Consider the following 26,886-nt stretch of genomic DNA (forward strand, 5'->3'; position numbering starts at 1 on the left):
GTGAATTAAAAGCCTGGCATAGGCTTAGAGAATGTAATAGCATATTGCTTACATGTCAAGCAAAAGAATGCAAAGATAATCAACTTTTTGAGTGACAATGAAATTGAAGGATTTTCTACTCATAAACATTTATAAGAAATTTGCTGATTAAGGTATTTCGTATTACAACTTTGCAAGAAAAACTTGCTCAAAGCAGATGAGGAGCTTTCTGTATATCCTGCTCATCCCCAGTTCAACTTGGATGTTGGCTATGCATAGGATTTATTATTTTCATTACCATGAATATAATAAATCGTGAATTTATGTTTACTTCCATAAATATTCAAGCCTTGGGATATTGATTTTGGCAGCCATCATATCTTGAAGTGAGTGTGTCAATATATTTAGACATGGAGACCAAGAGTGATGCCTTTCTCATTAGGAACTCATTATAAGTTTCAAGATTCCAAATCAAGGTCATTGAAGATGAAGTTGTCATTTGGTCAGTAGTTGTCTAATAAGAACCATGTCTTCAAGGTTTCATTGTGCATTTTCCCAAAGCCTTATTAAACCTGAATTAGCTGAAATCCGGGTGAACAAATTGGCAACAGCAGTGGTATCTCTCCCTATGTAAACAACTGATCAGTATTTTTTTACTGTTGTAATAAATGAAACATTATTAGCCACCATGAGTTCATGACCTACCTTTATTGTGCTCAGACTAGTGACAAAAAAAAAGGTTTTATTCCTCAAGCCATAGAGGTTCCTAAAATACTAGAAACAACCATTTGTTCATTCTTGGTCACTTAATGGTAGAAAAAATAGATAATATAATGCTAATTCAGTAGAACCATTCTTCTAAATCTATAATGAGTTGAATTGTCTGGGTACAATGAAGTGTGAGGTTTCTCTCTTAAGAGCCCTGGGCTTCTCTCCCAGTGATTCACTGTGACGCCTAACATCCCAGAGCCAGTGTGGTCCTTCTAGGCTGAGGTTGGGTAGAGGGCAGAAATAAAAAGCATTCTGATAGAGAATGAAGGCGTTTTGCTTATGTCATTAGCTGAATTATTCCTTAGCGATATAGGTAGGAGTCCACAAAAATCTATGAAAATTATAAATTATTTTTTAAACTAGACATTAATAAACTCCTTTAATAAAAATAGTGATAAAGAGCTCCTCTTGACTAAATAAGTCATCCTAACATGGAGTTCAGGTTTTCACAATCGCTTTTAACAGAATAATACAAGACGACAATATAGCTAACTTGCAATTGTAATACAATTTCAATTACAATTAGCATACTTTCTAGATTTTCTTTCCCAAATGGAGAGCCCAAAAAGAAGTAACAAAAGATTCATTCATCAAGCAAAGAAGAAAATCCTTTATTTTTTGACAAGCAAAAATAAGAATAAATTGCTGTTCACACTGGATAAGACCATATCAAAAGTAACAGTAAAAATGTACACTGTTGGTGTTATATGGGGATGGGGTTCTCAGTAATTTTGTTTATTATTTATGTTTATTGTTATGTTTGTCATTAATTATTCAATAAATTTTTATTTAAAAAGTCAACCTACTTAGAAATCTTCTGTGGGGATGGGAGGGACAAAAGATTACAAACCAAAATTCAGGAGATGGTAACACCAGAATTGATAAAATCACCTGGGGTTATTTGTATAACTCAACCACCAAACCTCTGCTATCAAGCCTTGCTACAGTCATGGCTGTCCAGAAAGGTTTACAGTTATTTTTCCAAGAAAGGATCCATGGGTTTTAAGAACTTCAGAACTTTAAGAACTTCAGAAGTTCTTTAGTTGCTGAAGCTCAAGTAACGAAGTTGAATGCAATCAAAAAAAGAATACCAGGGAGTCAAGGCTTGAGAGGTACATTCTTACCCCAAAGTAACTGCTCAAACCTACCAGACCAAGTAAATTACTGAAGATACAAAGGAGAAACAAAAATGCAGATTGCCGTCCTTATTCCTATAACTCAAAAATTTTCTTTGTTGAAGTAGAATTGAACTTTTCTAGGATCCAGACTGGAATATCGGTGACAGCATTTGCGCAGGCTCTTTGCCAAAGTCTGAGGGCCACATAAGAAAACTCCCACTACAGACCTGTAGGAACAGAACAATAGTACGGGCTAGAATGCAACAATGATAGAATGGAGAAACTGCCTCTGTTAGGCCTCTACTACTTCCAAGAACCTTGAATAAAAATTTGGTTGTTAACTCCCACGTTCTTCATGGTAGTTTTTTAACCTTTTCTGCGCACAAACCCCAAATATGCTCTCAGCCCTTAACACTTTCAGCACTCAGCCTTCCCTGTTTTGAGAACACAGATGAGAGACATAGGACAGTGCAGTGGCTAAGTGCCAGACTCTGCAGCCAGTCTGTCTGCGTTGTCTGGGCTCACATCTCAGCTCTGACATTTATCCCACCTGTGGGACTTTGGGCACATTTCTTTTTTTCTTTTTTCTTTCTTTCTTTCTTTTTTTTTTTTTTTGAGACGGAGTCTTGCTCAGTCGCCCAGGCTGGAGTGCAGTGGCACGATCTCGGCTCACTGCAACCTCCGCCTCCCGGGTTCAAGCAATTTTCTGCCTCAGCCTCCTGAGTAGCTGGGACTAATTTTTGTATATTTAGTAGAGATGGGGTTTCACCATGTTGGCCAGACTGGTCTCAAACTCCTGACCTCGAGTGATCCACCTGCCTCAGCCTCCCTAAGTGCTGGGATTACAGGCGTGAGTCACAATGCCCGAGAAGGGCAAATTTCTTAACCTGTCTCTTTCAGCTTTCCCACCTGTAAAATGGGGATAAAAATAGTACTCACCACATAGGGTTGTTTTAAGGATTAAATAAGAACATGTAAAGAAATTAGAAAAATGCCTGCCACATAGCAAGTACATATGTATTAGCTCCCATTAAACCCATCCACTGTGAGCTTATCCCCACCTCAAAATTTCTCCTACTGGAGAGGTGGTGTTCTTTCTTGCCAAGGCTAATCTTTCCAACCATGCTCTGGGTCTCACCTTCTTCTTCCTTCTCTCATACCCTTCTCTCCCCCTCTTTTTTAAAAATCTAATCATGGTATAGTTTCTATACCACAATATTCGCCCCTTTGAAGTGTGCAATTAGTGCTTTTTCGCATAGCCACAAAGTTATGCAACCATCACCGCTATCTAATTCCAGAACATTTTCATCATCCCCAAAAGAAACCTTATCCACATTAGCAGTCCTTATTTCCTCCCAACTACCCTGTCCTACTCAAGACGATCACTTACCTACTTTCTGTCTCTGTTGGGTATGCCTATCCTGAACGTTTCACATAAGTGAAGTCATACAATACATGGCCTTTGGTGTCTGGTGTTTTTCAGCATGATGTTTTCAAGATTTGTCCATGTTGTAGCATGTATCAGTACCTTGTTGTTGTTTTTTTTTTATAGCTAAATAATATTCCAGTATGTGAATATACCACATTTGCTTCATCCATTCATCTATTGATGGACACTTGGCTTGTTTTCAATTTGGGGCTATTATGAGTAATGCTGCTGTGTACATCATGTACACGTTTTTGTGTAGACATATATTTTCATTTCTCTTGGGTGTATAACAAGGAGTGGGGTTGCTGGGTCATATGGAAACTATGTGATTTTTTTTTTTTTTTTTTTGAGACACAGTGTTGCACTGTCACCTGGGCTGGAGTACAATGGTGTGATCTGGGGTCACTGCAACCTCCGCCTCCCGGGTTCAAGCAATTCTCCTGCCTCAGCCTCCTGAGTAGTTGGGATTACAGGTGCCCACCACCATGCCCGGCTAATTTTTTTCACCTTTTTTTTTTTTTTTTTGAGACGTAGTCTCGCTGTCACCCAGGCTGGAGTGCAGTGGCACAATCTCAGCTCACTGCAAGCTCCACCTCCTGAGTTCACGCCATTCTCCTGCCTCAGCCTCCCGAGTAGCTGGGACTACAGGCGCCCCGCCACTGCACCCGGCTAATTTTTTTTTGTATGTTTAGTAGAGATGGAGTGTCACCATGTTAGCCAGGATGGTCTTGATCTCCTGACCTCGTGATCCACCCGCCTTGGCCTCCCAAAGTGCTGGGATTACAGGCATGAGCCACTGCGCCTGGCCTAATTTTTTGTATTTTTAGTAGAGACAGGGTTTCACTATGTTGGCCAGGCTGGTCTCAAACTCCTGACCTCGTGATCCACCCGCCTTGGCCTCCCAAAGTGCTGGGATTACAGGCATGAGCCACCGTGCCCGGCCTAATTTTTTGTATTTTTAGTAGAGACGGGGTTTCACTATGTTGGCCAGGCTGGTCTCGAACTCCTGACCTCGTGATCCACCCGCCTTGGCCTCCCAAAGTGCTGGGATTACAGGCATGAGCCACCGTGCTCGGCCTAATTTTTTGTATTTTTAGTAGAGACGGGGTTTCACTATGTTGGCCAGGCTGGTCTCGAACTCGTGACCTCGTGATCCACCCGCCTTGGCCTCCCAAAGTGCTGGGATTACAGGAGTGAGCCACCGTGCCTGGCCGGAAACTGTGTTTAACACTTTGAGGAACAGTCAAAGAGTTTTCCCCAAGTGTGGTACCATTTCACATTCCCACAAGCAATGTAGGATTGCAACTTCTCCACTTCCTTGCTAACACTATTGTCCATCTTTTATTATGGCCCTCTTAGTCCTCTCCCCTCTTTCATGTATTTATTTTATTCTATGTAATGGTCCCTGTTCTGTCTATAAATATGCTTAAGCTAAATAAACATTTCCTGACCCTGCTACTCTTCCAACACTATTGACCACGCTTCTCTAATATTTGCTCCCTTGGGTTCTGTGACACCGCTTCTCTGTGTACTCCTATTTCGTCCTTGGTTTGTCTTTTTCCCTTCCCATATAACCTAGGCAGCATTCCTTGGTACTCTGTCCCTCGCTAGTCTCTCTCTCTCCCTCTCTCTCTTTCTCTCTCTCCTGACAACCTCATACTCTCTCAAAACTTCAGTTACATTCAACAGGATAATTAGCATCTCTTATGCTTATATGCTGCTTTACAGTTTACAAAGCATTTTTTTCATATATTGTCTCACTTAATTGTCACAACAACCCTGCAAGTGAGTAGAGCAGGCATTCACTAATATGACCCTTGTCTTACAGATGAGGAATCAAGATCAGAGGGTTCAGAAGTTCAAGGTCTCATAACTAGACAGTGTCAGAACCGGAATGAAAGCCGGGCACGGTGGCTCACTCCTGTAATCCCAGCACTTTGGGAGGCCAAGGTGGGTGAATCACCTGAGGTCAGGAGTTCGAGACCAGCCTGGCCAACATGGCGAAACCCTGTGTCTACTAAAAATACAAAAAAATTAACTGGGTGTGGTGGCAGGCACCCGCCTGTAATCCCAGCTACTTGGGAGGCCAAGGCAGGAGAACAGCTTGAACCCAGGAGGCAGAGGTTGCAGTAAGCCAAGATCGCACCATTGCACTCCAGCCTGGGTGACAAAGCAAGACTGTGTCTCAAAAAAAAAAAAAAAAAAAAAAGAACCAGCATGAGGACCCAGGATCATCTGAATCCAAGTCACTAAATGCTCTAGCCACTGCCTTCCTGAAGCCTTTCTTAATCACCTCATGCCATGTGGCCATAGACTTTTCTTCCCTCTAGCGTCCATGCACCTGTTTCACGGAGTGCATTATTCTGCTTTGAGGTGATTGTGTGCATCTCTTATTCAAATGTATTCTCCTTGAGGGCAAGAACCATATCCTATTTCTCTTTCAACCTCCAAAGCTTCTAGAATGGTGAAAGCTGAGCTTATAAAAAGTAACCAAGGCTGGGCTCGGTGGATCATGCCTGTAATCTCAGCACTTTTGGAGGCCGAGGCAGGTGGATCACCTGAGGTCAGGAGTTCGAGACCAGCCTGACCAACATGGTGAAACCCCATCTCAACTAAAAATACAAAAAAATTAGCTGGGCATGGTGGTGGGCACCTGTAATCCCAGCTACTCAGGAGGCTGAGGCAGGAGAATCGCTTGAACCTGGGAGGCGGAGATTGCAGTGAGCAGAGATCATGCCACTGCACTCCAGTCTGGGCGACAAAAGCGAAACTCCATCTCAAAAAAAAAAAAAGGTAATCAAGAATATTTGTAGCATTGAATTGATCATCACCTGCCTACTTGTTCAGGGAATCTCAGCTTCATCTCCTTCCCATTGGCATGGCTGATTTCATAGCAGCAGGGTTTTTTGTGCTCTAACATGTCTCAAAACCCTCCAGAAAGATTGAGCTCAGGTGGCCAGTAAACTAGATAATACCTTTGTTACTTTAAGTAGAGATTATTGAGTCCCCTCCCCCAAAAAATGCATTTGAATTGCTCCAGTTCTCTAGTTTGTTTGGTAGGATAGATCAGAACTGATTCCACTTGCCTCACTGTTTGAATGGAGTTTGCTAGGGCAAAAAAACCTCTTTTCATCAATTTCAAGATCATGACCCTATTTTTCTAAAACCCCAGATGAAATTTCCTCAATCTTCACCAAGAATCTAAGAATGGCACAAAAGGTTTCTGCCCCAGAGATCTTTTCTTAAGAGTGTTCAACATGCTGTAATACCTTTCCTAAATCCTAACTCCGCAAACTCATCTTTTTTTTTTTTTCTTTTGAGACGGAGTTTCTCTCTTGTTGCCCAGGCTGAAGTGCAATGGCACAGTCTCAGCTCACTGCAACCTCTGCCTCCCAGGTTCAAGTGATTCTCCTTGCCTCAGTCTCCCAAGTAGCTGGGGTTACAGGCATGCGCCACCTCACCCAGCTAATTTTTGTATTTTTAGTAGAGACGGGGTTTTGCCAAGTTGGCCAGATTGGTCTCGAACTCCTGACCTCAGGTGATCCACCTGCCTCGGCTTCTCAAAGTGCTGAGATTCCAGGCAGTAAGTCACCGCACATGGCCCCCGCAAACTCATCTTACTGGAGGAAAATATACTTACTTAGGGTGGGAGGTAGCTATTGTAGAAAACTCATTGTCCCACATTGGTCTCCCAAAGGAGGTTTTCTGTTTCAGACCTGTCAGGATGTCAGTGGCCTTGTCAAAGTTTAATGCTGCATGACCAACCTGGATTCAGAGGAATAAAAAGTTAGAAAAACCAAGTCCTAGGCTGGGCGTCGTGGCTCACGCCTGTAATCCCAGTACTTTGGGAGGCCAAGGTGGGTGGATCACCTGAGGTCAGGAGTTCAAGACTCGCCTGACCAACATGGTGAAACCCCATCTCTACTAAAAATACAAAATTAGCTGGGTGTGGTGGTGCATGCCTGTAATCCCAGTTACTCGGGAAGCTAAGGCAGGAGAATTGCTTAAACCCAGGAGGCAGAGATTGCGGTGAGCTGACATTGTGCCATTGCACTCCAGCCTGGGTGACAAGAGCAAAACTCCGTCTCAAAAAAAAAAAAAAAAAAAAAAAAGAAAGAAAGAAAGAAAGAAAAGAAAAGAAAAGAAAGAAAAATCAAGTCCTGATAGCTGCCTCTTCCTTCTTTCCACCACTTTTAAACTTGTGTGTGAGTGTGAGGGCAGGTAGTAAATCATAAGAAATAACTTCTAATCCATATGCACTATCCTTTGTCTGACATTCGTCTTATGTTTACTAGGTGAATTAGTGTGTTATTTGGACTCACAATGTTGCTGTCCCATCCAGTGAGAAAGAGACGGTAGTTTAGAAAACCCACTTTGCCTAATTCCTCCATCTCCTGTTCCAGGGAAGTCAACAGGTCGTTGAACCAGGAAAAGGCACCTGTCTCCCTGCAGATCCAGTAGAAATAGATCTGAAATCAGCAAAAGAGAACATAGCCTTATTAGGTGACCTTAAACGTCACATTTACAGAGCTGCAAACTTTAGGCAGCAGGAATGTTCAGAGTTCTGACAATTTTCCTTAGGAAAGAGCCTTCCAACATCTTTGGTCAGTGTTATCGTAAACTCCAAATAGAAAAGAAGACGCTGTTCTTATGATAAATCTGTTGAAGTGGATGTCCTGGCCAAGAGAAGTGGTCACTTATTCTCATAACCCCAGGGATAGCTTGCTCTTATCAATTGTAAAGAACTTAACCCAAGAATGCAATAGACTTGTCAGACCCAGGTCAGATGAAAAGTGATATACGGGATTATACCTTTTTTGTTTTGAGGTTGTGGTCTGCACACTGGAATTTGTACCAGATGGATTTCAAGATAGAAGCAAAGGGGGTGACGCCAATTCCTGCTCCAACCAGCACAGCCACTTCATACTGGAAAACATCCTCACTGGCTGTGCCAAAGGGACCATCCACTTCAATCCTGACAGAAGACAGAAGATAACGGGCAACTGAAGACTCCCCTCCACCTCTAACCTCAAACATCCTCCCAGAAATATAATTGTTCCCATGGTTGACTTCTGCGTATTTATTTTAATCCTATTCTATTGTACCAAACTTAAGGTTCAAGGAAGAATTGCTTTCTCTTTTCTGCCAGTCTGCATTCTGGTCTGGGACTCTTCTGGTCTCAAGGACCTACCTGGGAATTGGTGAATACTGTTGTTCAAAAGCCCTTATGAGATTTTCTGTCCAGTCCCCTGCTGCTCGGATATGAATGGAGAAGAAATCTTCCTCTGGAGCAGAGGTCAAAGTAAAAGGATGCCATTCCAGGGGAGAGATTGAGGGGCAATTAACAAAGATATACTGCCCCACTTCCATGCTGAAGCCACGCTTGTTCATCTGCAATTCCAAAACTTTGGATGGGTGCATAACAACCTAGTGAATGAAGCACATAGACCAAAGAAGGCAAACTCTAATGGCAACAAGGACAGGCAGATAAAGCGAATGAGTGAAGCTAGAGGGCTGGTGACAGTGGTGAACTACAAACACAAATCCTCTCTAAAGAGGGCAGCAGCTACTTAGCTCCAGACAGTGGTTGCAATATGGAACCATGACAATGTTATCAGGTTTTCTGATTCTTCAAGAGAAGCAAGAAATAGCTTTGAAAAAAAATCAAACAAAAGCTTCCATCCAGATTTTTAAATGCTAGCAACCAATTCAACTTTATAAACAAACATTGTGTGCACCAAACAATCATCCTGATGATTTCGGCGAAGCCCCTCTTTCCCAGTTCTGTCCAGCACTCTATGCCAAACCCAAGTTTTTTTTGTTTTTGTTTTTTGAGACAGAGCCTTTCTCTGTCACCCAGGCTGGAGTGCAATGGCGTGACTTCGACTCGACTCACTGCAACTGCCGCCTCCCGGGTTCAAGCGATTCTCCCACCTCAGCCTCCCAAGTAGCCAGAATTACAAGTGGGCACCACCACGCCCAGCTAATTTTTTTTTTTTTTTTTAATTTTTAGTAGAGACGGGGTTTCGCCATGTTGGCCAGGCTGGTCTCGAACTCCTGACCTCAACAGATCTGCCCTCCTCGGCCTCCCAAAGTGCTGGGATTACCACCCACGGTGCCCGGCCTCCAAGTTCCTCTTTATTCCCTTCAGGGTGACAACATAAAAATTTAGTTCTATAGTCTGATAGAAGAGAACTCATCACAGCAAGAGGAAAGTGCATATTCTTTACCTTGGTAATCACAACTTTCTGCTGGGAGCGATAAAACCGGAGGATCCTTTCACAGATATAAAGAATGACCGGTGCAAGGATCCACTTCCAAGACTGCACAGAGACAGGGTTAAGAATGAGATTACACATTAATTTCTTGTTTAGGACTTATTTGTGTAGCAGTTCATCCTTCATTCTTTACTGAGTTCTCCAATGTGTATCATTTTTAAGGTACTAATTTCACCAAATCTGGAAGACGGAAATAGAAAAAATAAAAGACAATGGTGTCGTTTGCTAATCTGTTATTCATAAAACAGACCAATTCCTGGAAATTTACAAGTCTGACCAAGAAGCAAGAGAAAAGCACAGAAATGGGACACATGGTAAACATCCTTATTCTTAGATTACATGTAAAATTTAATTTTAAGGCCTGGCACAGTGGCTCATCCTGGCACTTTAGGAGGCTGAGGTGGGCAGACTGCCTGATCTCAGGAGTTGGAGACCCAGCCTGAGCAACATAGCGAAACCCTGTCTCTACTAAAAATACAAAAAATTAGCTGGGCGTGGTGATGCAAGCTTGTAATTCCAGCTACATGGGATGCTGAGGCATAAGAATCTCTTGAACCCAGGAGGCAGCAGAGGTTGCAGTGAGCTGAGATCACGCCACTGCACTCCAGCCTGGGCAACAGAGCAAGACACTGTCTCCAAAAATAAAAAAATAAAATAAAGTAAGATTTAATTTTAAGAATCTAAGATTATCTTCGAGGACAGCTTGTACAATCTAAAAAACCAACAGAGAAAGTAGATGTGAAATAGAAGCAGATGATTAAAAACAAAATAAACACAAGAAAGGGAAAGTATGTGGCTGATGCTATTGGCTCATAAAACTCAGTACTTATCCATCACCTCCTTTCTCAAGTGCTTAAACATTTAACGTAGTAACTTTTTTTTTTTTTTTCACCTTGTCTACATTTTTTTTAAAGTCAGTTTTTTGGCCAGGCGTGGTGGTTCACACCTGTAATCCCAGTACTTTGGGAAGCTGAGGCGAGTGGATCACTTGAGGTCAGGAGTTCAAGACAAGCCTGGCCAACACGGTGAAACCCCATCTCTACTAAAAATACAAAAATTAGCTGAGTGTGGTGGTGGGCGCCTGTAGTCCCAGCCATTCGGGAGACTGAGGAAGGAGAATCACTTGAATCCAGGAGGTTGCAGTGAGCCCAGGTCGCGCCACTGCATTCCAGCCTGGGCGAGAGAGCGAGACTCCATCTCAAAATAAAATAAATAAATAAATAAATAAATAAACAAATAAATAAATAAATAAAGCAGCCTTTCTATCCCTGAGATCTTTGCAAAGCAGCAGTTTGTTTCTACCTGTACAGGAACTACTAAAAATGTACTTCCTAGCAATACTAAATTATGTCCTTTCTTGCACAGTTGCTCAAGTGTTATATATTGGGACTGTGTGAAGTGAGGTTTCTTAAGCTGGTGCAAGTAAATAACTTCCTTGAGTATCTCTAGGGAAGGAAGAGGCAGAGATGGGATAAGTCAAACAGAGTGAACATTATGCAATTCAGTGCCATTTCTTATTTGAAAAAATTCCCTAGCTGAATTTGAGGAAAAATATATTTAAGAAATGGGTAATAACAATGTGAAAAAAATATTGGCCTCAGAAATAGTCAGAGTAATAAATATTAAAACAAGATACCGTTTTAGTCTCTCAAATTGAAAAACAACTTTAAGTAATAATGCCCAGCATTAACTGGGATTCAGGGAAATGGGAGTGTTCACGTGGGCATGCAAATTGAACATGCATTTCACATGGCTGAAAATGCAAATTGGCAACATCTTCCCAGAGAGCAATTGAGCAGCACATCTCAATAGCCTCAAAAGTGTTCTTTCTCTTTTACCCTGGAACTTCACTTCCAGGAAATGGAGATAAATAATTAAGGTGTGAAAAAGTATTATACATGAGTAAAGTAATGGCCACAATGTTTACTTTAAAAATGATTAAAATGGTATATATACTATACACATATTTCTTCAAAAAAGTACTTTAAGACCACATGGGAAGTTTTTTTCTAATACTGAAATGGGGGAACATGTTTCTAAATAAAATAAACCATCCCGAAGCCATAAAAGAAGAGCGTGAAATGGTGTGTCGTTGTGGTTTGGATTTGCATTTCTCTAATGATTGGTGACGTGGAGCATTTTTTCATATGCTTGTTGGCTGCATGTGTGTCTTCTTTGAAAAGTGTTTCTTTATGTCCTTTGCCCACTTTTTTTTTTTTTTGAGACTTTGTCCACTTTGTTATGGGATAATTTATTCTTTGTTGTTATTGTTGTTAATTTGTTTAGGTTCCTTATAGATGCTAGATATTAGACCTTTGTCAGATGTGTAGTTCGCAAATATTTTCTCACATTCTCTAGGTTGTTTGTTTACTCTCTTGATAGTTGCTTTTGCTGTGCAGAAGCTCTTTAGTTTAATTAGATCCCATTTGTCAAATTTCATTTTTGTTGCATTTGCTTTTGGTATCTTCATCATGAAATCTTTGCCGGGGCCTATGTCCTGAATGGTATTAGGTTGTCTTCCAGGGTGGTTGTCTTCCAGGGTTTTTATAGTTGGGGGTTTTACATTTAAGTCTTTAATCCATTTTGAGTTGGTTTTTGTATACGGTGTAAAGAAGGAGTCCAGTTTCAATCTTCTTCATATGGCTAACCAGTTATCCCAGCACTACCTATTGAACAGGGAGTCCTTTCCCCGTTGCTTATTTTTGTTGAGTTTGTTAAAGATCAGATGGTCATGGGTATGCAACATTATTTCTGTTCCATTGGTCTGTGTGTCTATTTTTATACCAGTACCATGCTGTTTCGGTTACTGTAGCCTTGTAGTATAGTTTGAAGTTGGGTAACATGATGCCTCCAGCTTTGTTCTTTTTGCTTAGGATTGCCTTGGCTATTTGGGCTCTTTTTTGGTTCCATATGAATTTTGAAATAGTTTTTTTCTAATTCTGTGAAGAATGTCATTGGTAGTTTGGTAGGAATAGTGTTGAATCTGTAAATTGATTTGGGCAGTAGGGCCATTTTAATGATATTGATTTTTCCTATCCATTAGTATGGAATGTTTTTCCATTTGTTTGTGTCATCTCTAATTTCTTTGAGCAGTGTTTTGTAACTCTCATTGGAGAGATCTTTCACCTCCCTGGTTGGCTGTATCCCTAGGTATTTTATTCTTTTTGTGGCTATTGTGAATGGGATTGCATTCTTGATTTGACTCTCAGCTTGGGTGTCAGGGTATAGCAATGCCATTCATTTTTGTATATTGCTTTTGTATCCTGAAACTTTGCTGAAGATGTTTATCAGATCTAGGAGCTTTTGGACATAGACTATGGGGTTTTCTAGGTATAGAATCATATTGTCTGGAAACAGGGATAGTTTGACTTTTTGTCTTCCTATTTGAATGCCTTTTATTTCTTTCTCCTGCCTGATTGCTCTGGCCAGGACTTCCAGCACTATGTTAAATAGGAGTGGTAAGAGAGTGCATCCTTGTCTTGTTCCAGCTTTCAATGGGAATGCCTCCAGCTTTTGCCCATTCAGTATGATGTTGGCTGTGGGTTTGTCATAAACGGCTCTTATTATTTTGAAATATGTTCCTGCAATGCCTAGTTTGCTGAGAGTTTTTCATATGAAGGAGTGTTGAATTTTGTTGAAAGCCTTTTGTGTATCTACTGAGATGATCATATGGTTTTTGTCTTTAGTTCTCTTTATGTGATGAATCACATTTATTGGTTTGCATATGTTGAACCAAACTTGCATCCCAGGGATAAAGCCTACTTGATCGTGGTGGATTAGCTTTTTGATGTGCTGCTGGATTCAGTTTGCCAGTATTTTGTTGAGGATTTTTTCATCGATGATCATCAAGGATATTGACCTGAAGTTTTCTTTTTTCATTGTATCTCTGCCACATTTTGGTATCGGGATGATGCTGGCCTCACAGAGTGAGTTAGGAAGGATACCCTCTTCAATTTTTTTGCAATAGTTTCAGTAGGAATGGTACCAGATCTTATTTATACATCTGGAAGAATTTGGCTGTGAATCTGTCTGGTCCTGGGCTTTTTTTGGTTGTAGGTTTTTTATTACTGATTCAGTTTTGGAACTCAATATTGGTCTGCTCAGGGATTAAATTTCTTCATGGTCTGGTCTTGGGAGGTTGTATTATGTGTCCACGAATTTATCCATTTCTTCTAGGTTTTTAAACCATGTCTTCTAGGTTTTTTTTTTTGTTTTTTTTTTTTTTTTTTTTTTTTAGTTTATATGCATAGAGATGTTCATAGTAGTCTCTGAGGGTTGTTTTTTTTTTTTTTTTAAATTTCTGTGGGGTCAGTCGTAATGTCCTCTTTGTCATTTCTGATTGTGGTTTTTGGATCTTCTCTCTTTTTTCTTTATTAGTGTAGCTAGTGGTCCATTCTTTATTTGTGTAGCTAGCACTCCATCTATCTTATTACAAAATTAGTTTCTAAATAGGTAATACATGTGTATGGTACAAAATCTGAAAGTACAACAGGATATACAATAAAAAGCAAATCCTCCTTCCCCTCCAGATCCCCAGAGGTAATGTTATTATTTTGTGAATTCTTCTGGAGAACAGGCATTTAAATGATCTTTTCAATGCAAATGATAGGAGACTATATACACTGCCCTGCCTTTTACATTTAACATCTTAGAGACTGGTCCCTATTAGTGTCTATGGTGCTCTCTCTTTCGTTTTACTGGTTGCAGACTATTCCACTGCATGAAAGTTCTAAAATGTAACTAGTTCCCCATTGAGGGACACTTGTTTCCAATCTTCTTTTCTATTTGACAATGCTGTAATGAATAACTTAATGCATGTAATTTAACACATATTTAAGTATATTGGTGGAATAAATTGGAAGTCGAGTTTTAAAGCTTAATTGCTACTGCCAAATCACTCTCTACAAGCAGTTGTATAGGTTTACACTCTCACCAGCAATGCATAAAAGCATTTCTCCATACTCTTGCCAACACCATACATTAGCAGGTTTTTTATCTTTGCTAATCTATCAGGTTAACAGATTCTTGTGGTTTTATTTGGCATTTTTTCAATTATGAATAACATTAAGCATCATTTCATATATTTAAGATAAAGATATATCTCCATTTCTGAGATCATTCTGTTCATATCTTCTTTATCTCTTTTTATCATGTTATTAGGCTTTTTCTTATTGATTTCTAGGAGTTATTGATATATTAGAAAATTAGTCCATGGCCTGTGAGTTGTAAATACTTTTCCTACTTGGTAATTTTTTGTCTATCTTTATTTACAATGGGAATTTTTGTTTGTTTGTTTGTTTGTTTGTTTTGACACAGGATCTCACTGTCACCCAGGCTGGAGTGCAGTGGCATGATTACAGCTCACTGCAGCCTCAACCTCCCAGGCTCAAGTAATCCTTTCACCTCACCCTCCACGCCACCATGCCCAATTAATTTTTGCATTTTTTTGTAGAGATGGGGTTTAGCCATGTTGCCCAGCTGGTCTCAAACTCCTGGGCTCAAGCAATCCACCCACCTCAGCCTCCCAAATTGCTGGGATTACAGGTGTGAGCCACTGTGCCTGGCCCGATGGGGATTTCTTTTGCCATGCAAAAATATTTCTTCTTTTATGGCTTCAGGATGGTTTATTTTATTTAGAAACATGTTCCCCCATTTCAATATTAGAAAAAACTTCCCACGTGGTCTTAAAGTACTTTTATGGGGTTTTTTACATGTAAATTTTTGCTTCATGTATCCTCGATTCATATTTTAGTGCAAGGTGTGAAATGAAAATATACCTTTTTTCCCAGGTGATGATCTTCTTGTACTAAAAATTATTAATTTATCCTTTTCCTGCTGAATTAAAATGCCAACTTTATAAGGCTTTTTGTTTTATATATTTTTCGTGTTCCAGATGAGAACTAAGCTATTGCTCTTAATCCTGAATCTGATTTAAAGACCTTAATCATTCTCAGAGTACTTTGAGGCACCACAAATCAACCTTCCCCTTCCATTTACTCCTCAATATAACCTATTTTTTGAGAAAGCAAAGGTAAATCATAATATCTGCAAGAATTACCCTGGGGCACACCTTGAGTTCCCTAGAACACAGTTTCATGATCGCCCAGTATCTAACAAAAATTTCCAAGCATAGTCTTAGAACACCAAAGAAAGCCCACTTCAAGAATGCTTTATTTCCCCCCAGAATTTGACTGGAATATCACAGCTGAGCTTTGGGGCAGTATAGTGGTCAAGAGTTCAAACCTTTGGAATCCAAAAGGCCTGGGCTTGTAGTCAAGCTCCACTACTTACTTACTGTAAGAGCTTGTCAGTTTACTTAATCTCTTGGATTCCTGTCCTTTTGTTTCAAAATTTAGACAAAAAAGAAGTACATATCTCATAGGTTATTGCTATATATAAATGAAATAATCCATATTATGCAGCAAGGCTGGCAGATGATAAACACAATTAATAATGTGGGCTATCATTATTACCTTTGCAGAGGGTCTCACAACATGCAAGAACTATTAGTTTTTTCTCTTCAAGATCCCCTTGTAATTGCCTGTTGCCAGTGATATTGGAAGTTTCTTAAAGGTAGGAACCCCATGGATATCCTTCATAAGACCCAGCACAGGACTGAGCTAATAATAATGATGATAATAACAATAAGAGTAATAATAAGAATAATAACAGTAACAGCTCCTAACAAGAGTCTGTCCTTGCCCATAGGGCTCTTACCTCAGGGGGCTGCCCTTCAAACTCAGGGCGCCTACAGCGGCAATCATGATCATCCCACATCTCAAAATACTCTGCACACTTGTGAGGATGACCCTCATTTATGCTCTCCTCTGTTTGACCCCGGACAATTCCACTGAAATAGACAAAGAAGGATGGTTTGGGACAAAGAATTATGCAAGGTCAGGGGCTGGGCCATGAGAATGAGGGTTTGAGGATCTTACCCAATGCCGTGAATCCCTAAGCCAAGGATATAGAAGATAAAAAGGTGGTGAGTATACCAGAAGACCTCAAAATAACTCCTCCGGATGAACTCAGTAGCTGAAGTTACCATGAGAATCAAGGCTATTGTCATGATCACTCCAGTGAGACCAGCAATGCTGGTGAATGTCACATACTCCACTGTCTGTGAAAGGAGAAATATCAGCCTGACACAATGTCCACCTGTGCACTTCCTGCTCATGACCTGATCTCAGATGCTTTGCTAGAAAGTCAGCTCACCATGTTTCGGAACTGGATGGGATTTAGCCAAGAACCCCCCTTTGTCTCATCATGAGATAGGCTGGAGAGAATGGAGACAAGTGAGCCATCTGTGGCCTGTCGGCTTCTGCTATAGCGGTCAAAGTTAAACAGGTGTGCAATGATGTGAATAGCTAAATGGAAAGATGAAAAGAAATATTAAGAGGCATCTCAGCAACATCACGGCGGGTGTGCTCCATGAGACTAGAAGAATCCTACATTATAGTGCTTAGCAGAATGCTGAGTGCATAGAAGGTGCCCAATAAACCCTTGATTGCAGAGATCTTTTTTATACTTACTCTGTTCCCAAAGGAATAGAACTTAAGCTCATGGAAATAGGCCAAGAACAGTGCCTGACAAATAGTGCCCAGTGCTCGATAAATATTTTTTGAATATGCATATGGATGGATGAATGAAGCAAGATTCTGAATGCCCTGGAGTCTGCAGATTCATGGATTGCCTGCATTACCTGTATGTAGGCAGATCATATAGGCCACCAGCTTGTGGAAGGTAAGGTTGTGATCCAATTGCTTTCTCAGTGTGCGACTGCAAAACTACAAATGTAAAGTGATTATGGTCAGATGTATCCAGCCAGCTTTATTAAATTCACTAACCCATAACCAATATGTCTTCTTGCACATAGCATGCCAATACTCACCCACCCTTACCCACCCCCTTAGCTACCAAAGGAGACTTCTGCCTTCCATTCCTAGGAGCATGGTGTTGGGCTGTCCTACTGAGGAGTCTGGGGTCTCCTTCTTTAATGTGAAAGTTGACTTAGGAGTGGCTGGGACTCACTGAGCAGGTGCCCCTCAGGAAGGACAGCAGACTGCGGCACACAGGAAGCAGGATCAGCATGCTGTTAAAATTCAAGCAGAGAGCAGACGCTCGGGCACAGGCCAATGTTGACTAGAGCAGAGGAGAAAAAGAGACCATTAGCTGCTTCATTTCACCATCTAGCATGTGAGCCACTGACCCAGCCCACTCGTCTGAGGCCTGCAAATGAACGGGGCTACAGCTGCCTCCCCTCTCTCTCAGTAGCTAACACCATCAGGCCAGGCTCTGTTTGCAGAATACATAAAATATACTGAATTTAATATTGAATTGAGATATTCTCATGACAGTAGTTTGGAAATGTTTGACTACATTTACTAACATGAAAGAAAATAGGATTTAATGATTACATGTTAGCAAAACATTCTATGGATGTAACATTTTACTTAATACTCTTAATTATAATTTTGTTATTTGCCACTTGTAAAAAAGTCCTAAGGATCATATATATACACACACACACACACACACACGCACACACATATATATGTGTGACAAGGTCTGGCTCTATTGCCCAGGCTGGAGTGCAGTGGTGAGATCTCAGCTCACTGCATCCTCCGCCTCCTGGGATCAAGCCATCCTCCCACCTCAGCCTCCCGAGTACCTGGGACTACAGGTATGCACCACCGCACCCAGCTAATTTTTGTATTTTTGGTAGAGACGGGGTTTCGCCATGTTGCCCAGGCTGGTCTGGAACTCCTGAGCTCAAGAGATCTGCCTGCTTTGGCCTCCCAAAGTGCTGGGATTACAGACGTGAGCCACCATGCCTGGCCAAGGATCATATATACCTTTATTTGCATTTTAAATAAAGCTCATACTTAGAGGTATAATTACAGATGGTATTTTATTCTTTTCCGTATTTTCTAATATTGCAGTTATAAGCACATAATAGTTATATAATAAAAACCCCTAAAATTTTAAGCAATTCTATTAAAATGTCTTTTAAAATTGAACAAAGTTAGTCAAGACTAGCAAACCTCTTAGAGTAAAATTTTTAAACAGGTAGATATTTGAGAAGGGAGAACTTCAGAGGAGCAAAATTTTAAGCTGATTTTCTTGGGTGGCCAGGCAGCATAAATCAAGAACAACCTGATCCAGCAGTAGAAGCTGCTAGCAAAGGAGACAAGAAATCAATGCTTCAAAGAAGTATTTAGCCCAGAAAAACAGGCCTTACTAGGTATAAGCTGGACAGAATATGCTTAACTCCATGGCAGCTAAATCTGACTTCTCTCCTCAACTCTGTACAACTGGTCTCTGAGTCTACTTCATGAACTTGGGACTGCTATAGAGTGTGACAATGTTGTCATAGCAGAGGAGCTGACAGCAGCAGCCAGGCAATTTTTTTGCATTTCAGCTGACTGGCCAGCCTTATATTGTGTGCATGTCAAAGACTTTCTAAAAGGAAGGGTATGGGTTAAGGTTAACAATTTCTTGGCCTTTTTCTAATTATCTATGAAGCACAAAATTGATTTTTCCTTACATCGTAAACCCAGGAACATGTGATATCAGTTTAATACACCAGGACAAGACCTGTCTAGTATCCATAATGGCTAAGAATGTCAGGCAGTGTGGTGAACAAAAGCTGCCCTACTGTTTTCCATTTCTGGCTTTTCCACATGACCTGTGTTTTCTCCCTCTGCTGAGTCACGCTCCGACTGTTTTCGGTACAGACAGCCTGTTCCATTTCTGAGTAAATTTCCTCTGCTCATCTCAGAGATCCTGCATTTCCACATTGGTTCCCACTACTTGCTTATTTGAATCACAGAGATTTCTTAAAGCTAAAATTGGCAAGTGAATTGAAAATATAGGACTATAATTTCACAGTTCCATATTCTGTGGTGGCTATCTGTATAGGATGAATTCTTTTTAGAGAAAACATTTTTTCCTCATTGCAGCACATTTAAATATGCCAATGTATGTTCATTTCTCTAGATCCCCACTCACTGGTGTTATAATTGAACTCCTGCTGCCATTAATGCATCATTGACTATGGATTTAAACTTCTTCCTCTGCTGCTTATCTGCTCTACTTCATAGTGAATCAAACTGCTCTCTATATTTTCCCAAGGAGAGCATGAGTTGAAGAAATAACCTGTGAAATGTTTAAATAAATTATGGTATGCCAATGTAATTAATTGTTATTCTCTTAAAAGGCTGAGAGCTTTATGCAGTGATGCAGTGATGGTAAATATTTTAATGACTAGCTTTTTGGGGAGAGGGGGATTCCTGATTTCTAGCATTTGCCAATTTTGATGATGTAAATACTCCTACCATGGCGGATTTCAAGACACTAACTTGATGTCATTGAACACCACTGAATGTAGAGTTGGGAAGAGATGCACACAACTGGCATTGCAACCTGATATGAGCTGGTTTCAGCACACCACTGGTTAGGCACTCACATGGAAAGATATCTGAGGCTGGGTGCAGTGGCTTATGCCTGTAATTCTAGCACTTTGGGAGACCAAGGCTGGTGGATCACTTGAGGTCAGGAGTTTGAGACCAGCCTGGCCAACATGGTGAAACCCCATCTCTACTAAAAATACAAAAAATTAGCCAGGCATGGTGGCGCGTACATGTAATCCCAGCTACTCGGGAGGCTGAGGCAGGAAAATTGCTTGATCCCAGGAGGTGGCGTGACTGCACTCCAGGCTGGGCGAAAGAGTGAGACTTCGTCTCAAAAAAAAAAAAAAAAAAAAGATATATGTGAGATATATTAACATAAGCAATTTCCAGCCTATATCTACAAAGTGATCCCTTTTTCGGTTAAAACAAAAAAACTGTGTGTCCTATTGTATGTGTTTACCCAAACTCATAGAACCGTACACCAAAAAACAGCAAATTTGACTATATGAAAATGAAAACGTGAATAAACAATAGTACCCACCTCAAAAACAAATCCTATGTGTCTGATACATTTGTGAGCTTATGTCAGTGCGTGTGCATGTCTGTCTGTGTGTGTGTTTGTGTGTGTGTATCTCCGGGGAGTGGGGTGGGAGGGAGATTTTCACATTTTACTTATACCCTTCTATTAGGTTGGTGCAAAAGTAATTGCTGTTTTTGCAGTTTTAATAGCAAAAATCACAATAACTTTTGCACCAACCTAATATATGGTTTGATCTCATTGCAAGCAGCATTATTGATAATTAATTTTTTAAAATAGGGCCTTAAAAATGAAATGTCCTACGGAGTAGAATAATGGACATTGGAGACTACAAAAGGTGGGAGGGTGGGAGGGGAGTGAGGGTTGAAAAATGACCCACTGGGTACAATGTTCACTATTCAGGTGATAGGTAACTAAAAATCCAGACTTCATCACTATGCAATATATGCATGTAAGAAACCTGCACTTGTGGCTGGGCAAGGTGGCTCACACCTGTAATACCCGGCCTTTGGGATGCCAAGGTGGGAATTTTACTTGAGCCCAGGAGTTTTGAGACTAGCCTGAGCAACACAGGGAGACCCCATGTCTACAAAAAAAATTTTTTTTAATTAGCCAGGCTTGGTGGTGCACATCTGTGGTCCCAGGAGGCTGAGGTGGGAAGATAGCTGAAGCCTGGGAGAGCCGAGGCTGCAGTGAGCCATGATCATGCCACTGCATGCCAGCCTGGGTAACAGAGAAAGACCCTGTCTCAAAATAAAGAGAATGAAAACAAAGAAGGAAAGAAGGAAGGAAGGAAGGAAGGAAGGAAGGAAGGAAGGAAGGAAGGAAGGAAGGAAGGAAAGAAGGAAGGAAGGGAGGGAAAGAAAGAAAGAAAGAAAAAGAAAGAAAGAAAGAAAGAAAGAAAGAAAGAAAGAAAGAAAGAAAGAAAGAAAGAAAGAAAGAGAAAGAAGGAAAGAAGGAAGGAAGAAAAGAAAGAAAGAAAGAGAGAGAGAAAGAAAAGGAAGGAAGAAGAAAGAAAGGAAGAAAGAGAAAAAAGAAAGAAGGAAAGAAAGAGACCTGCAGTTATACCCCCTACATATATAAACAATTTTTAAATAATTTTTAAAAAACAAAATGTCCATGGGACATCAGCATCATTTATTTTTCTGCTGCTGACATTTTGGTCATGCAGTAATCAAGCTGTTAATAACTAGTCACATTTATTGCATCATTCTCTTAGTAAAAAGCTATTTTTAAAGCAAATTAATACCTCCTTTGGAGTTATTTTCTAAAGAAGGATCAAGGATGAACATTTAAAATGGAAAACAGCAGGGTGAAATAAACCATGAACAGAACATTCAAATTAGTTGTGATCTCAACATGGATTCTTTGATTATGGAGAGAGAAAAAAGCATTTTTTAAAAGGACAAGCTGTCTTTAAACATGTACATTGGGAGGATACTGAAAGCTACTAAGAAAAAAAAAAGACACTGTCAAGATGAAAGTGATTTTAAAATCCTCTGTTATTGCATAATAGACTAGAGGTAGCAGTCAAATATGCTCTTCTAACCAGGCAGTGTCCGGGTTCATCAGCCTGTGAGAGAACCATCCTCAACTCCACGCTTCCTCCTGGTCACCTCCACACCCATGTGCCCTACCCACTCCCTCCCTCTTCTGTTTTTGATCTGCCGCTTCCCCAAGCTTCTCTGTTGTGTAACCTTGACCTGAGCCCTCCTTTCTGCTGGCCTTGAATTCTGTAGCACCCATGAGACTCCCCTAAGTATCCCTCTTATTTGATAGAGAGGTATGTTTCCATGACAGCAGTGTTTTCAAGTTGTGTTTGTTTTTTCTTTTTTACTTTCCTTTTTTTTTAAAAAAACCAAACACTTCCTTAAAATTGTAAGCAGGTGTTCATAGATAGATATAGGCTGCTTTGGTTGAAACAGGGGCAGGAGCAGGAGCACTGCCCAGTTAGCCTTCCCCTCATACCCTGTAGGAACACCCGAGTTTCTGGAAACCAGTTTGAAAACCACTGCCTAATAGTTTTCTTTATGGCATGTTTCCTTTATTGGGTCTGGGTAGTGTGCCCTAGATGGGGTTATCAGATTTATTAAATAAAAATACAGGATGTTAAGCTAAATTTTAACTTCAGATTTTTAAAAATAAATATTTTCATATACCTGTGTTCCATACAATATTTGGAGCATACTTATATCAAAAAATAATTTGTCATTTATCTGAAACTCAAAGTCAGTTGGGCATTCTGTACTTTTTCTGGCAACCCTAGCCGTAGAGGATATCAGGGCATTGGGTCACAAAGAAGCCAGAATCAGAGATAAGGAAAAAAATAGGATTCCTCCATCACAACCGTGATACTCACCCCAAGGATTTTTCTTGTGTAGTAGTATCTGTCGGCCGTCTCATATTTCAGGAAGGCATCCACAAACAGGAAAACATTCAGCCCCAACCAAACAGCCTAGAGGAAGAAAAAAAAAACATGCAAGGAATGAAGTGAAATTTGAGTATGGGAAGGAGTAAATAAAGGATAGGGATAGGAAGAGTGTCGCCATTTTGGCTATTTTGTGTTTACCTGTTTTCATCTTAAATGAGTACAATCCTGCCAGTATCTAACTGGCTTTCAGAGTGAGTCAGCACTTTGAGACATGCAGTAGACCAGAGCATGGTCAGCAAACTGAGGTCCATGGCCCATGACCTGTTTTGCCACAGCCTGCAAGCTCAGAATGGTTTTTTATATTTTATATTTTCAAATTTGCTAATGGTTGAGAAAATCAAAAGAAGAATATTTTGTGGCATGTGAAAGTTATATAAAATTCAGATTTCAGTGACCATAAATAAAGTGGTATTGAAACTTAGCCACTGCTACTCATTTCTGTATTGTTTATGGCTGTTTTTGTGATACAATGACGGAGTAGAGTAGTTGGGACAGAGACCATATGGCTTGCAAAGCCTAAAATATGTACTATCTAGCTTTTTACAGAAACATTTGCCAATTCTTGGACTACAGCATTCAAACTGTTGCACCTAAAAGATGGCAATAAGTGAATAAATGGATATCTGAAGAAACAAAGAACAAATTTAGCATCTATAACAATACCTATCTGAAAAGAACTAAACCATTCCAGATGGGCCTGCCTTTTTAATTACACCCTGACATACATTTTCCTGTTTTCAGATTGTGAGTCTTTTTTCAAATTAATCTATTTTTCCTTTGGACTCATTTGAGCTCTTAAGACTGCTTTTGCTTGTCCCAAGTTCTGTCTCTGCACTGGCTAAACGTGAAATTTGGAACTCACTGCCCATTGCCTTGAGGATCAACCAACTGGTCTCTAGCTCAAGTGTGAAGGTGATTTGACAGTCTGTAATTCAACAGGTCTCCAGGGCGCTAGTATATATATCCCTTGACCCAGTGTGAGTCAGAACCATCTCAGCACAACAGGCAAAGGACCTTTAGCCTAGGACATGGCCTATTCAGAATCCCTAGATCTAGACCACTCACACACCTTTAGTACTATAATATAGTGATTTAAAGTGTGATATTGGAGTCAAGTTGTAGCATCACCAATTAATAGCTCTGCAATCTCAGACAGACATGTGATTTAACTTTTCTAAACCTCAATTTCTTCACCTGTAAAATGAGGATAATAACAGGACCTACTTTATAGTAGTGCTATGAGGCTAACGTCAGATAATGCGTGTAAAGTGATTAATGCAATGCTTGGGGCTTAGTAAGAGATCAATAAGTGCTAGCTACAGAGTTGTGTCACCACCGAACCTCCTTTACCAATCAATTTCTTCCTGCCTCCTTTGCTCAGATACCCTTTTCCAGAGCTGAGTGTCTTCCAGAGAAACGTCTTTGAAAGAAGAGAAAGTCAACAGTCACAGATACCTCCAGAATTTGGAAGACAGAGGAGAGAAGTTTATTTAGAGGGAGCAGAAATATTTCTGGATCACAAAGAGACACAGGGGCAAATAACTCTGTGTCAGCCCATCATCAATTGTAGGCAAGGCAAATGATGAAATACAGTGATAGCTAGGAGTAATGAATTCCATTCCCCATCTTAGCTGTCATTTCCTCCACTATGAACGACAAAGTAGGTAAACTACAAGACCTGGGAGGAAGGAGGAATAAAACTATTTTTAAGTAATTTATTTTTTATTTAAAAATCAGTGCATAGGAGTATATATCAGAGATAATGAGAAGTCTAAGCTTGCCAGCTGGTTTGGTGGGGGATGGAAATTCAAAGCTAGAGAGTTAAATGTGAGTCACCATCATAGCTGGTAACCTCTCCCAGCAAAAAATAAGAGGGGAAAAATGCAGGTAAATGTGGATTTTAGAGCTAGAAACACCCTTATATTTCTATCTAATCTAGTCACTTTATTAATCCCCTGCTCCCCTCCCCTGCCCAGTCCCCCCCACATACACATACAGGACCTGAAGTCTAGAGAGGATAAATAATTTGATCAAGGTCACCCAGTTAGTAGCAGAATTCAAAGTACTTGCCAGGTTCTCTTTCTCCTAAACTAGTGTTTTTTCCATTATTGTGCAAAAGAACTCAATATAAGGCATTGAGCATTTAAAATATGTCATGGGATAACCTGACAAAATAAGCACTTTTGTTAAATGTAAAACAAACAACCCTCCAGGAAAACTCACATATTTTTCCCTGGAGCACCTGGTGGGGGAGCAAGGGGGTGGACAGGAGAAAAAAGAAGCATCACATCTTCTCTTTTCTCCTGTTTCGCCTGTGGGACCCAAAGCAAAATAGGAGAAAAGAGAAAGAGTAATGAATGAAGATCTAGGAAAGTGAGAAAGGACACAGGGAGCCCCAGGCTCACTTGTGGCTCAGAAATGGAAGAATGAGAGTAGAGAGAGGTGTTTGAGTGTTAGGAGAAAGGGATTGTGCATACATAGGGTGGTAAAGGGGTTCTGGCCTGAACGTCACTGGGGAGCTGGGTTCGAGTGATGCCTCTTCAGTCAATTCATTGTGTGACATCTAGGTCTTATTTTCCTTTGTACAATCAATAAGTTGGTTTACATCTGCACTATGCAATGCCACAGCCACTACCCACATGGGGCTGCTGAGCACTTGAAATGTGGCTAGTCTTCGCTGAGATGTGCTGTGGTATACATATCAGATTTGAAAGACTCAGTAAAAATAAAAATATGTAAATTATCTTATTAATATTTTCAATATTGAATACATACTGAAAGGATCTGTTGATATGTTGGGTTAAATGAGTTATATTGTTAAATATTAACTTCACCTGTTTGTTTTTACATTTTCAGTGCAGGTATTAGAAAATTTAGGAAATACATTATGTGGTTTGCTATATTTCTAGTGGGTAGTGCTGGGCCAGATGATCTCTAAGATCACTTTCATCTCAAACATTCAGCGACTTTTTGAAATCTTGACGGGACCAGTATAGGAAAGATAGAGAGAAATCAACACTCATGGTAGTAGTTAGAAGTGAGATGGAAGAGAAAGGGAGACGACAGAAAATGAAAACAGATTGAAATTCCAAATACTTGTGATTTGACAACATGAACAATTGCATGCTATTTGCCTCTGTCCTCTCATCTGACCCAGAGTTGTATTTTTTAACTAACTGGTCCTGAGGAACCCAATAATTGGCATGGAATCTTTCCCTTTCAAATTATTTTACAAATATTAACAAACATGATTTCTCCTTAATTCTTCCTGATTAATAGGAAGTCAAACATCACTTACCAGAAACAAAACTGAAAACCAGTGGTTAACCACCCAGTTTCCCATTGTCAAGAGGTGGTTTGGAGCCCCTCTAGGCAGCAGGGAAGATTCAGCAATCCGGATTCTGGAGAGGTCCTTCAGGAATGGGACATTTATCCAGCTCAGGGTCTGTGAGCCTTCAAGATGTGAAAAACGCACACCTACCCCAAGAGTCCCTGGGAATGAATAAGTTTATTCTGCCTCCCTTCTCTGGACGAAACTGTGCTATCAGCTTAGATAGACCAGCCCTACCTATGAGAACCACAGGGGTTTTCCCTGTGGGGTTTTTACCCCTTCAGGAAATAGCAGTATTCTTGGATGAAATATTCTCTCTCATCACCTTATCAACATAACCTAATGTGAAGCATTGCCTTCCTAGATAAAAGATTTGCTAAAGTTTCTCATAAAAAAGATAATTAGTCTGGGTCCATAAACAGATTACTTCAGGAGAAGTAGGGAGGGAAGCGTGTGTGGTAAGGAAGCTGTTTCAAGGTGGACTTTTCAAAGTGTTGCCACGTCTGCCGGCTGCCATTTGGATTTCAGCCTGGCTGGCTCAGAAACTTTAGTATACCAGTTGCCCTGGAGGATGACCCATGCTTGACATATATGATGAT

At 40.4% G+C, this 26,886-nt stretch overlaps 1 protein-coding gene across 3 annotated transcripts; it reads right to left on the bottom strand.

Annotated features, from left to right (window-relative positions):
• Positions 1–161: 161 nt before the first annotated feature.
• NOX1 (NADPH oxidase 1) lies at positions 162–26,505 on the bottom strand. Of its 3 annotated transcripts, XM_025372863.1 has the most exons (13): positions 26,255–26,505; positions 22,885–22,980; positions 17,607–17,717; positions 17,278–17,362; positions 16,791–16,942; positions 16,514–16,695; positions 16,293–16,425; positions 9,528–9,620; positions 8,489–8,724; positions 8,110–8,272; positions 7,620–7,766; positions 6,938–7,062; positions 162–2,095 (listed from the first exon to the last, which is right to left on the bottom strand). In XM_025372863.1, the coding sequence occupies exons 1-13, from the start codon at positions 26,297–26,299 to the stop codon at positions 1,969–1,971; spliced, it is 1,695 nt and encodes a 564-aa protein (XP_025228648.1). In that variant the 5' UTR covers positions 26,300–26,505; the 3' UTR covers positions 162–1,968. The 3 variants fall into 3 exon arrangements, with proteins under 3 accessions (XP_025228648.1, XP_025228649.1, XP_025228650.1); XM_025372864.1 differs by lacking the exon at positions 17,607–17,717; XM_025372865.1 differs by lacking the exon at positions 7,620–7,766.
• Positions 26,506–26,886: the final 381 nt, after the last annotated feature.

The sequence above is a fragment of the Theropithecus gelada genome, chromosome X (assembly GCF_003255815.1).
Source record: "Theropithecus gelada isolate Dixy chromosome X, Tgel_1.0, whole genome shotgun sequence".
Classification (NCBI taxonomy): domain Eukaryota; kingdom Metazoa; phylum Chordata; class Mammalia; order Primates; family Cercopithecidae; genus Theropithecus; species Theropithecus gelada.